Here is a 12,820-nt window from a genome sequence, read left to right on the forward strand (position 1 = left end):
GACATTTTTTAACAAAAGCAGTACCAAAAATGGGTAGCAAACAATAAACCACAGGTGCATTTTTAATGAAGTTACTTCCCTTTGTGGTTAAAATCTTCACTTTTCTAGAGATTGGTAATTTAAAAAGAGACCAGTCTTTCTGTTCAAGAGTCCAACTGTGCTATTCAAAAGGCATCCTTTAGAAATAAACAGCCATTAACAAATGCATCAATAGCTCTTGTAAAATCAACTTGTTTTGTTCATGATTGTTGGGCATTTTCAAACTAAAAAAAATTAACTGGTAATAGCAGTCTCTGCTGAACATTATAACTCACTTTGAATTTGATTTTATGCTCAAGAGTTATGAATCACACAAAGAGTAATTTAAAAACAAACACAAACTTTCCTGTTACTATACATCTGGTCATACAGATTTGTATTGTAAGAAATATGGACAAGATCACACTCGACAGTCAATATTCAGCAGTTTCGATACATGATAAAACGATTTCAGCCTTTCAATTCTTCAGACCTTGAGTACAAAACTTCCCCTTGAAAACTAAAATAAATAAAAAACATGTGTAATTTCCTTGACATAAATGTAATATTATACAATAAAAACAATGAAAACCCCTTTATCATCATGAATGGTTTGACTAACTAACATACTGTTTAGTTTATCAGACCTAGACTTGTCATAAGTAGAGACAATAACCAGCCCAAAATGCGGCCATCGTTGAATTTTGAGCGACAACTGACTGGCCTGAGCCAACAGGCGCTTCCTTCATAAATTGTCCAATTAGATAAGCTTGAACTACACACCTAGATAGTATACACCTGCTTGGTGACTAAGCTTACAACATAATGCTCTCAGAAATGCTGGGAAACAATAATTCCAATACTTTTGTAGGAAACGTTTCAACAAAACATTATTTCCTTCTTAAAAATATTATCAGCCACGAGTGTTATACAAAAGATACCATACATCCCTACAGTTTTAGAAAAAAAATTTGTTCAGACTTTACAGAAGCATGATGTCATGGTGGAAAATTTGCAAGGTCACTTAATGCTATCGACCAATATTGAGCTGAATAATACTAAGATGGTTACATCAATACCAAACTAATAATTAAAATGCCTTGGTCTAAACTATTGCAAAAAATAATTTTGTTGTGAGTCTCTATCATGAGGATTCAAAACCATTAACCTGGGTACGTGAAAGAGTTGGTAAAAGATCCTTTCATTAATCAAAACTTAGCAAGCAGCACCTTTTTTTTCTTTTACCAGAGGTGAACATCTAATCTATTTTAAAATCATATTCTTTATTGAGGGTAGAGTATATCAAATGAGTTTTATAAAACCCTGTTGGTCACAATCATTCAACTTATTACATGTACATTTGTTTTGTTCACAGTTATCATGAGTGTCCTTTTTATCAAAATAAATGTGAAAATAATGTTATTGTAATAATCATACTAGTTTAATAATTTCAGGTTGTGATACCCCCTTCCTTGAGCTGTAATGCCAATACTGAATTATTGAAATCATAATGAACATTAATAATTCTTTAAGAAATAATTTACCAAGAAATGTGAGTTGTAATGGCTTTACAAGCATAATTTATCCTTCATGTGACATTTCATATTATTTGAGGCAACTACAAATGAAAAAATCTCCAGTATTTTTTCAAGACATATTCCCTATTTTAGCATCTCAAATAAGACCCCTACAGGTGATTTGAGTTGTTAATTTGTAAAAAAAAAAATGGTTTCTCCCCTTTTCTTTAAATTTTCTTTTACCAAAACAGAAAATTTCATAAAATATCCAGAAAAATATCTTGGTTTAAAATACACTTGATGAAAGCCTTTGTTTTGAATCAATATTATAACTAATACTGAATTTCTTGTAAAAGAACATGATTTCCTCACTTTTCTCACAAAAACGTTTTCCAAACATATTACTTGTAAATGAATGGAACATGATGCTAAAAACATCCTTAAAAGGTAATTGTTAAAAAATCATCTGTTTGAGACTGCAAAGTCATTGACATAAAAAAATTATTTGGGGCAAAAGCACCATAAGCTTTCTCCACACAATATTACATTAAGTTTACCCCAAACTTCTTTAATTTTTCACATTATTAGTTATTAAACTGTACATTCTAGACAATTTCTAATAAATATATCACATATGTACAAAATAGGAGTTAAAATATCTTAAATAGATTGTAAAAAAAACCTCATGAAATAGGAAGAAAGTGAATATTGGTCATTAAAAATACCCCTTGCACTAAGTAAAAGATATCAAAAAGAAATTCTGATTGAAAGTCAACGTTCAAACTTCAATGGGTATATTGTTTAATGGAAGTTTATCTAAAATGAATTGTGTCAAGAACAGCAGAAGAGTGATTTAATCATATTTTGCAATTAGAAAGATAAGTTTTACAGATATTTTTTCCCTTTGGTTCAAGTTTGATTTACTTTGCTACATACAACCCATAATGGGAATCATCTTATTTACAAGTGTGTACTACATCATCAAAGAAAAATGGTAGGGTTTTTTTAAAGGTAAAATTAGGTTTTGTTAAGTTACTTCAATCATTCTCAAAGTTAAGATCTTGATATTAATTTTAAGAGTCACTTCCAATTCTTGCCCCAAATATATTGTTTGATATAAACTGAATAAGGTCACTTGCATGTCATTTTCCTCAGTAAATCACTGCATTACCATTTTATATGAATACACAATGCTTGTTAACACAATAGTGAAAAAGAAAACAAAATCATCTTTTCCTTTGTTCAATGTTCATTCAACTCGGCATGGAATCCACATCTTTCCCAAGATCTAAAGTACATTGATGGCAGTTTTTAATCATTGGGACAATCCCTACAAAGAGCTTTTTTCTTGCCGTAGCTGAGGCACGTGCTTCCGACACACTCACAGCACCCCGTGTGAAACCATCTATATTTTGCCGCCCCCATGTGTTCGCAAGCGTCTTCACACTTCTTAAGTCCGAGGCAAATGTTGATATAAGCTACTGTACAGGTGTCCATGGGCACGATGGTTTCGTTGGCTGATGCGGCTGTTGATGTCGCAGGCTTGGTGCTCGGTGATGATTCCACCGGTGAGTTATCTCTTGATTCTGTAAAACATGAAATGGATTGACAAGGATTAAAAGTTTGCTTGTTGATTTTGCAGCCCATTAAAGAATGGTAGGCTGCTCATCAAATAAAATAAAAAACATATTGTCGCTCTTGTAAACAAGTTGATCTTTTTACCAAAATTGTAACTATTCAAAAAAAAATTCTGACAATCAGTATATGAACTTCAGATCTACTCTGAAATAAAGTGAGGAAAAAACAAATGACCTGCATGAATTCGTGAACAAATGACATTGCATTTCATCTGACGAAAGTGATTGCTCAAATGCTTGCTTCTTCAAAAACAAAGTAAGGTATTGTTAATTTGACATCTAGATACGAACCACTATTGTCGGGTCCTGCGAGGCCTGGTAAGATCACTCCCTCCTCCTGGGGCGTAACCCTCTCCACCGTCCAATGAGCATCAGGGTGTGGCTTGTCGTGCTCGGTGAGGGCGTTAAAAAGGATATCCGCCATACCAGAATCCACCCGGAGGTCGTGAATGGTACTGTAGCTAGCCATATCCGTTGCGGACATGTTGCGTGGTTTGCACATATCTGGGGGGGGGGGGGTGATAATACAAATACATATGTAAATCAATAAATATGTAAATCATAGACTGATATTTTCATGAATATCCAAAAAATATATTTTACAGACACTTCATTTGTTACCTTTTATTATTCTTTTGTCTGTACAAGATCATTTCAATTCAGAGAATCATAAATAATTGATACAGTAACTTTGGCTGTATTTCATATATCACAGGGTTTATTTTTTCATGAGGTTTAAAGCTTCAACAGTTTTGGGTAAAATGACATTACCCTATTTTGGTTGGTTTTCTCAAAGCCATTTGGGATAATATTTTATGAGTGTTCATGAAGATGAATTATGATCCTGGCTGTTTTTCCATCCCCTTTTGATTTATGAACAATGAATACTCAGAAGAAACACAAATAGGTTCAGTAGAGAGCTGTTCACACACGGTAATGGACTAATGGTGAAACAAAGATTAACAAGCTCAGAAGCATTCTTTAGTCAACGGACTAAGAGCTAAGAGAGCCCCCCCCCCCCCCCCAAAAAGTGCCACAGTAGCTCTTGAATAGGAAAACAATATTACCAGGCTCCAAAAAGATAAGATCCATCAAATAAATGTTGAATTCTTAATGGCCGAATTCACACAGGTGGTTTTGAAAGCCCACGATTGAGTCCATGGTTTATGCAGATTTCCTGTATAAATTATGCTTAATTTACCGCGTATAATAAAAAATGTCCAATGCTGATGCGTGTTTTTGTCACAGTGCGCCAAATTGACGCCTGTTGCCGTAGTTATCCACACTATTTTATTCATGAGTCAACTCTTCAAACAGTGTACTCATGAACATACAATTTGGCGCACTGTGACAAAAGCGTGCATCAGCATTGGACATTTTTCAATATACGTGGTAAATTAAGCATTATTCATACAAGAAATCTGAGTAAACCATGGACTCAACCGTGGGCTTTTATGTGAAAAATTTGTTAATACAACTGTGGACAAAGATTTGTAATATTTGATGGCTGGTAGCTGTAATGTGCATTCATTATCAAACATGTGTGGGTGGATTCCAGGGTTCTGTTTCATAAAGACTTGCTATAATAACTAATGCAACAAATGCAATATTTCTAATAACAAATTTACTATCAGCCAATCATATTGAAGGATTTCAGTAGCTTTTAACTGTAATTGTAGATTTGTTACTGTAATAAGGTTTTATATGAATTGGACCCCAGATCTGGGTCCGGTTGCATGAAAATTACTATTATGGTAACTTTGTCATCCAATGGTAATTACCATGGTAACACTGATCATTAGCCAATCAAAATCAAGGATTCCATGAAAGATACCACAGTAAAGTTACTTTTATAGTAACTTTTATGCAATGGGACCTTGGTTTGCTTTAGCTGTTTGAAACTTTGAACAAGGCTAAGGAGGTGACAAAATAGATATTGAGGACACCCCTGGGAGCTCAATTTTTGAATTATTGTAATGACCTTTTGATTTAACAGGTGCCCTCATTCCCATTCCCAAGAAAAAATGTATATTTTGCCATCCTACAAAACCCTGCACTTTGAAGAGGGAGTGGGGGGATAGCACAGCAAAAATCATTTTGAAGATAGGCATACCCTTTTCCTTCTTTCTAGCTCCCAATCACATTCCTTTTGAAGTGGACCAAAACATTTTACTTTGGAGGGAGTAGGCTTATAATTTCAACAAATTCAAGAATGTAAATTTGTAGATAACTTTAGAAATAAAATCACTGGGTAAAAATAATTTGAAATATTGGGGACTATGAGAAAAAGTCAAATATATTGGTCAGACTGTGACTGTGAACATTCTGTTCTTAAAGGTTAAGTCCACCACCCCAGGAGAATGGTGACTTGAATAAATAGAGAAAAATGAAACTAGCATAGTGCTGAAAATTTCATCAAAATGGATGTAAAATAAGAAAGTCATGATATTTTTAAAGTTTCGCTTATTTTTCAAAAAACAGTAATATGCACAACTAGGTGAGTCAGTTGATGATGTCCATCACTCACTTTTTCTTTTGTTTTTTATTTGTTTGAATCATACAATATTTCATTTTTTATAGATTGGACAATAAGGACCAACTTGACTGAACCATTTAGTATTAAACAATGCTAATTCCACATGTTCAGGGAGGTTGTATCACTTAACAATGAGGAGAAAATTAGAATATTTAATATATTAAATACAAAAGAAATAGTGAGTGGATGACATCATAGTCTCCTCATTTGCATACCAGCCAGGATGTGCACATAACTGTTTTGTAAAGCGAAACTTTAAAATGTCATAACTTTCTTATATTACATCAGATTTCTATGAAATTTTCAGTGTTATGCTTGTTGGATTTTTCTCTTTTTTATTCAAATCAACTTTTTGTTGGGGTGGACTTGTCCTTTAAATGAACCAGTGATCTACTTTCTTCAAACCAAATCCGTCACCGAATGTAATTTTGCTATGAAATGAACCTTCTTCTAACCTGGTTTCTATCATCCATTTCTTTCACATACATTTTGTTGCAAAATGCAACTGCAAAATTGTAAAGCTTTCTGAAATACATTAAACAACATCAATTCATAAATCTTGAACATCAAGGTTCAAAATATGGATCTAAATCATGACAGAATGAATCATATTGAATGTCAAATAAAAAGATAAATGGGAGCAGATGTGGGGGGCGCAGGAAACAATACATTAGATACATTAATCATACACATATCTTGACAGAAGGAATTCCGGCATCTAGTCCATTGCATTCTGCTACATTCATCAATTTCAAAGCATGTACTTAAAAAACACAACAGAAAGCTATGAATGAGCAAATGTGGCATGGTAGTTTCAATAGAAAAAATATGAATTTGCAAATGTATTGAAAGAAACTAGAATGCCCACTTTCATTTGAGATGTCATTTGGTATCCATCGTATTCTCCTTTGCCTTTCTGTACATGAGGACCAGATTAACATTGAGGTTTTGCATGTCTTGTACAGGGAATACAATGGAACAACTGTTGTGGGTAGATGTTTAATGACCTGAATGTCATGAGAATCAATTCAGGATATGCTTCAGCGAATCAGAAGAACAAAAAGATTTCCCTGGAAATTATAATATATGAAGAAGGAAACATTTAAACTCGAGAACTTACTGACGCAGGAGCAGCAATCGTCCCACAGCTCTGCCAGACAGAGAGTACAGTTCACGCAGCAAGTGCAGTTGTCCAGCGTGCAACCGCAAGCCCCAGTCAGCTGACACTTGCTGACTCGTGAGACACACTTGTTCTCGTTGCACCTCTCGTATAAGACGGTGACGCCCACCGCGTAGGCTATCCCGGCTACCATCACTGCTATGAATACCGTCGTCTTCATTTTGTAGGAATAGTTTATCCTCGTTTCTGGAAGATTAAAAAAAAGACAATATAAAATTTGTGAATTTATTTTAGCTGTACTGTTTGCACAAGAATAAATGAAATGTAATAACATTTACCACATATACTCTTATGCAATAAAAGCAGAATGTGTTATAAAGCATACAATGCTTGATCAAAATGTAACAAACAAAATGTAGCATTTACACACATTAAAAGAGAATGAAACATGTGAAATAGATTAGCTTGTGGTAAACACATAGACATTAAAGAATAAGATTAGCGAAACTTTGAGAAAAATTGGATTAACAATAAGAAAGTTACAAGCTTTTGAATGTCGAGAACACTATAATGCTACGGACACCCTCCCATTGGCAATGCAAACAAGAACTGTGATGTCAAGTCTCTTTGGTCACAAATATAAAATGTTGTGGAATGCGGATGAAACCTGTAGAAATCAGAGCTTGCAATCAAACTTCCATCTGAACAAATCCGCAATAAAAGTTAATGAGTTAATGAGGTTAAGTAATTGCAACTTCATTTACGGGAAAGACTGACTAAACCTTATTTATATTGAAAATTGAAAGAGGCCACAATCCCCCACATACATTTTGTAATGATGATGATCAGAACTACTTCTTCACAAAAATCTTGAGAAACATTTTGAATATGCAATCACCATGTATCATTTTGACATACTAACATCATAAAAGTACATGTATGTGGATCTGTTTGTAATACAATTTATTCAAAACTAGTAACAAACTGAATAAAATGAAACTGGGTTGAAAAAAAATCATCTAAAAGAAACGAAGGCACAAAGGAGCAAAAACAACTTCAGCATGATCTAACAAGTTAAATCAGGATGAAAAATTACGAGATTCGTAAAAAAAGAGGTAACAATTACATTTTCAAAGGAATCAGATATCATAAGTTCATTTAACCATTGTAAACTCCCTATTATATCAAGATTTATATCATTAATATCTCAAGAAAGGCTCAGAACATCATCAATCAATCCTTCAACTTGAAAAAAGAGCTACAAAAAAATGGCATCAATGACTATCAACACACCAATTCAATAAAATCATTCAAAAAGAACTTCTGAACTACTCTCAATGTTTCAATGACCATCTTTTGATCAGGGTGAACCACACGATATCTAATTTTCATGCCAATATCAAGAAAAGTAGGTGCTTTTTAAAAATAATCTTTGCAAAAGAGAAACATGAAAGAGGAATCATGATTGCATCATGCATAGACTTCTCAAGAAATAAAATAAACAATCAATTGAATACTGTACAAATATGTCAAACAGATAAAAAACTTATAGATATACATTGCCTACATGTAACTATTTCATTAATTATGCTAATCCACTCTCTTTGAATTTGATTTGAAATGCAGATAAATAACTTTATGAAATCTTCTCCATTAACATAATCTATCACTTCACAAACGTCTTTCTTAATTGTGCCATTGCCGCTGGGCCTTGCCATTGGCATATATTTCATATTTTAGGAAATACAAATCAAATTAGGATTGAAAAACATGTGGATAGGGTGTGAAAGGGAGGAAATCAAAGTCTGAAAAATAGAGAGAAGACAGATGACCATCATGTCAGACTCAATTCATCTTCATCAAAATATTTTCAGAAATCAGAAACTCTTGGCTGTATTTCAAACTGACAGAATGACATAAAACACATAAATTGAGTCTTAATCCATGAACATTGTTTCGATATTCATATTTCCTTGCTACTAATATCGAAACCAACAAAAAACAGTACATGCTAAGATTTAGATTTGTCATCAGTCCTTCCTTTACAAATTTTCTCTGATGGGTGGATCTAAATGAAATTGACATTCATGTCATCCATGTTTGCCCTTCAGACTTTTTTTATGGGGACCCATTTTCTAAACACTTGTTTATTTCCCTTTTTTTTCTTTCTACAGTTTATTTCAATTCAATCCCATTGAATATTTTCTATACATTCTTCATTAAATATTTAATATGTTATATGTGATCATTCAAAGTAAGGTGATTTACGAGTTGAAGACCTTTTTCTATTTCATGGCATGCACTGTCATGGAAAGATATTTTCTTCCCAAACTGATGCAACCAATTAGTTTAAAGTTTATCTTACATGAATCTTTTCTCATTTTTGATCTGATTTTACTGTAACAGAAGGGTTTAATGAAATGGTGACTCGAGTATGAAATTGCACCTCACAAATATTATCAAGAGCCTGACATCAACTTTGATTTGTTAGTGTAATGTGTGTAGGCCTACATGTAAATCTCTGAAAATGACCAATATTACTATGACTAATATCATCCATGGAGATTGTGGAATGAGAATATACATTATCTTAAGTTCTTAGCCTTGCCAGACACATCAGACATTTCAATGACATAGTATCATCCTATTACCTTGGCATTGAACTGATACAAGGAGAGGTTTCTAATTAAAGAAGATTCCTGACTTTTGTTTTCATTTCCATCCATCTCTGGGTTGGGTCTATAAGTCAGCGATCTGGCCATCATTCATCATAATCATTTCGCGAGAGGAAACTCACAATTATTCTCAAAAATGAAAAAATAGACTGACTCAGCCAGTGCAGGAAATGGTCATAGTTAATGACATGCCAGTGTTTCCTATGTTGTGATTTGGAGTATAAATCAAATATGAAGTTTCTACTCATCCATACTTATTGTACAGGTGTGGTCCCCTATTAGGACCCCTCAGGCCGATAAAAGATTGGATGAAGCACTAGCTTGATACTACATGTGTATAAAGTATAAAGGACACAGCTAACATGGGAATCAGTTGAAATTGCAAAATGTATACTGCTGGTGCAATAAAGGATCAATATGGTGTATATTATAATAATATAAGTAAATTACTCTTATGTCATGAATCATTGCGTGTCAAACAAACATGCAGAAAAGCATCAGTTATTAAAAAATATATAATAGTTCAGGATGTTGGTCCGATATATATACATCATATTGTTCAGTCGTGAGGTGAAGGTTTTTCAATAAGACAGTAAGTGACCGTGAACAACCTTTTACATGATTCTATAATCAAAATCATTGTCTCAGCTACCCTTGTAAAACTGTAAACTGCAAAAAATGTGAGCTTTGTGGACTAAGTGAACAACACATCAAGACATTCACGTAAGAATTTTTGGTGACACAACATTTGCTCACGACAATTGCTCTGGGCTTTATTTTGAGTAAGATGCACGGTTGGGGTTGCAAATTGCAATAGGGTTTTATGTTAGGGTTTGGTTTAGGATAGGGTATAGGCAATGTCATGGAACAAAAATTTTAAGCGTAACACCATACTAATACTTCTTATAGGCATAATCTCTGTGTGTCATGGGTGCACTGCGGTGGCTCATGCACCCGCTATGTACTCAAGCATGAAAAAAACAAAGCTAAATTATTTTTCAATGTTTTTAAGATACTGAAATAATGGCTACCATTTTTGTATAAAATATCTGACTATATAGTGATTAAATAAAAAGAAAAGATACACTTAACCTTTTATTTCAGAAGCAACTTTCATTTTTAATATCAAAATTAATCCATCTCTTTAAACCACAATGACCATGCATCTCAAATTCACACACTTTAAAAGTTGATCTCCACAACTGTCCACCATTTCCTCTCTTGATTGACTGGTATTTCTTCTTTTTTTTCATTCAGTTGATTGAAAGCAAGATTTAGACTGATCTATTGCAATATTTCAAACAGAAACCACAGAAATCCATCACTGTTTCACCTTTGTTGCATGGGTCAAGTGGTGTTTGACAAATGCGCCAAACAGTTGCCTCTCACATCGCAGGGTTACCACAGGGTGTGGGATTATTGTGAACCAGACACAAGATCATTTTGGGGGGCTTCATGTTATAAATTTGGTATTGAAAGCTGGTGTTTAAAAAAGAAGTGAAGATTAGGTATTAAATGAGTCTTTGCATTTCTAATTTTGCTAATTTAAACTTAATCACTTGGTGATGATTGTTCAAATGATAAGTTTAGTTGGTTTCAAATCCACGTTAAATTACGAGAACTTGTTTTAGGTTAAGAAATACCCATTAATTATTCCTGCATTCACACCACCCTGAAACATACCCTTCGGGATAAGTTCCTGAAGTTACAAGCATGCACAATATGGTCTGATAAGCAGGCAAGGCGCAAGATTCAAAACCACTAGCTCAGCAGCCACTCACGGTGCCCGTGCCCAACTACACGCTGGGCTAAAAGTTCCCGTAAATTGCTTTCACATTGCCAAAATACCTGCGACCTTGAAAAATTGACATCCTTAAGACACCGTTCTCACTACCTTCCTAAAACTAGTTTACTGGAAACTAGTTTGACGTGTAATGAGAACAGTCAACGTCAAAGCAATCTTGGAAGTTGGAAGCGATCTTCCAAACCAGTTCATAAAACCACCTCGTGATGTAGTTTTCAAGATCGTTTTGCCTCATTAAACTGGTTTTAGTGCAAGTGAGGACACAACCGTTCTTCGGGAAGTGATCTTCGCACATTTTGAGCACGCTACATGTACTTTACAGTTTACACGCTGTGTGAAGAATGCCTTCGCTGTGGTTTCAAATTTCACGTAAAATTTGTCACCACACTGAGAGCGTTCCCGTAGCAACAAGATTGCTTTACATGAAAAGTGATTTTGAAAACCACTTTCGGATGATCAAATGGGAACGCTAGCAAAGCGGTCTTCCAAACTGGTTTCCTGAACCGGTTTCCAGTAAACTAGTTTTGGAACGCGTAATGAGAACAGGTTTATAAGACTGTAGATTTCAAATTAGCAATAAATAATGACCAGGGACAATGACAACATTCCCAAAGGCCATGTACTAATTATCAAGGATTTGTGGCTGTCTCCAAAGTACCCATTTACCTCACATGGCAGTAATCTAAATATAACTCACGTAGTATATATGATTATGTCCTCATGAAAGAAAAAAATAATCAGAAGTAAAACTATTGAAAAAATATTTTAGCCATATCATGTATTGGAGTAAATGTCAGGGTAGTTCTTGCCTTACATCACTACGGCATCACAATAAATCTATATTTCAGATAATGAAATACAAAAGAAAAAGTTAGTGACATCATTAGTCCCCTCATTTGCATACAGACCAGGATGTACACAACTGTTTTGTGAAATTGAGCAAAACTTTAAAAATGTCATAACTTTCACACCAATTTTACATGGCAAATAGTGGGGATTTTTTTAACCTTATTGCTACGGAAGCATGAATGCTTGTAAGCAAGCAACCAGAAGACTGAAGGCTTAAGGTCCTCTCTGAGGGACCTGGTAATGATTATTAATGCCTTACCAAAGGGCACTAGCTCATGCACACCAAGTGAGAATCAAACCTGGGTCACCAGAATCCGAAACCCCCGCTCTACCAACTGAGCTATCGAGCAATCCGATTTTGAAGAAATTTTCAGTGTATGCTTGTTAGATTTTTTTCTCTTTATTCAAATCAAGTTTTTGTTGGGGTGGACTTGTCCTTTAAGTAAAAAGGCTTGATCATGGAAAGTCATTAATGTAAAAACATACCTGTAGTCAGTAAAATAAAAATTAAAAAAACATTTAAAACAAAGTTGTTTGAGTATAAATCCATCTCATACATTTGTTGGCTTATCTCGTCTGCATGTATTTTCGACCCAAAACGGTTGAAAACTTCAGAGCAGAGACTTGCTGATTTCAAAATAGCAGCCAGATACCATAAAAGCAT

General features: G+C 34.2%; 1 protein-coding gene across 1 annotated transcript in view; it reads right to left on the minus strand.

Moving 5' to 3' along the window:
• Nucleotides 1-211: 211 nt before the first annotated feature.
• LOC121407801 (twisted gastrulation protein homolog 1-A-like) overlaps nucleotides 212-12,820 on the minus strand; it is a 30,856-nt gene continuing 18,247 nt past the window's right edge. The window contains exons 2-4 of the mRNA XM_041599009.1: nucleotides 6,829-7,074; nucleotides 3,464-3,676; nucleotides 212-3,121 (exon numbers count right to left, since the gene is read on the minus strand). Of these exons, the coding sequence (XP_041454943.1) occupies nucleotides 2,847-3,121; nucleotides 3,464-3,676; nucleotides 6,829-7,048 (708 nt within the window). The 5' untranslated portion in view covers nucleotides 7,049-7,074 and the 3' untranslated portion in view covers nucleotides 212-2,846. The remainder of the gene's footprint in view (nucleotides 3,122-3,463; nucleotides 3,677-6,828; nucleotides 7,075-12,820) is intronic.

The sequence above is a fragment of the Lytechinus variegatus genome, chromosome 2 (assembly GCF_018143015.1).
Source record: "Lytechinus variegatus isolate NC3 chromosome 2, Lvar_3.0, whole genome shotgun sequence".
In the NCBI taxonomy this organism is placed as follows: domain Eukaryota; kingdom Metazoa; phylum Echinodermata; class Echinoidea; order Temnopleuroida; family Toxopneustidae; genus Lytechinus; species Lytechinus variegatus.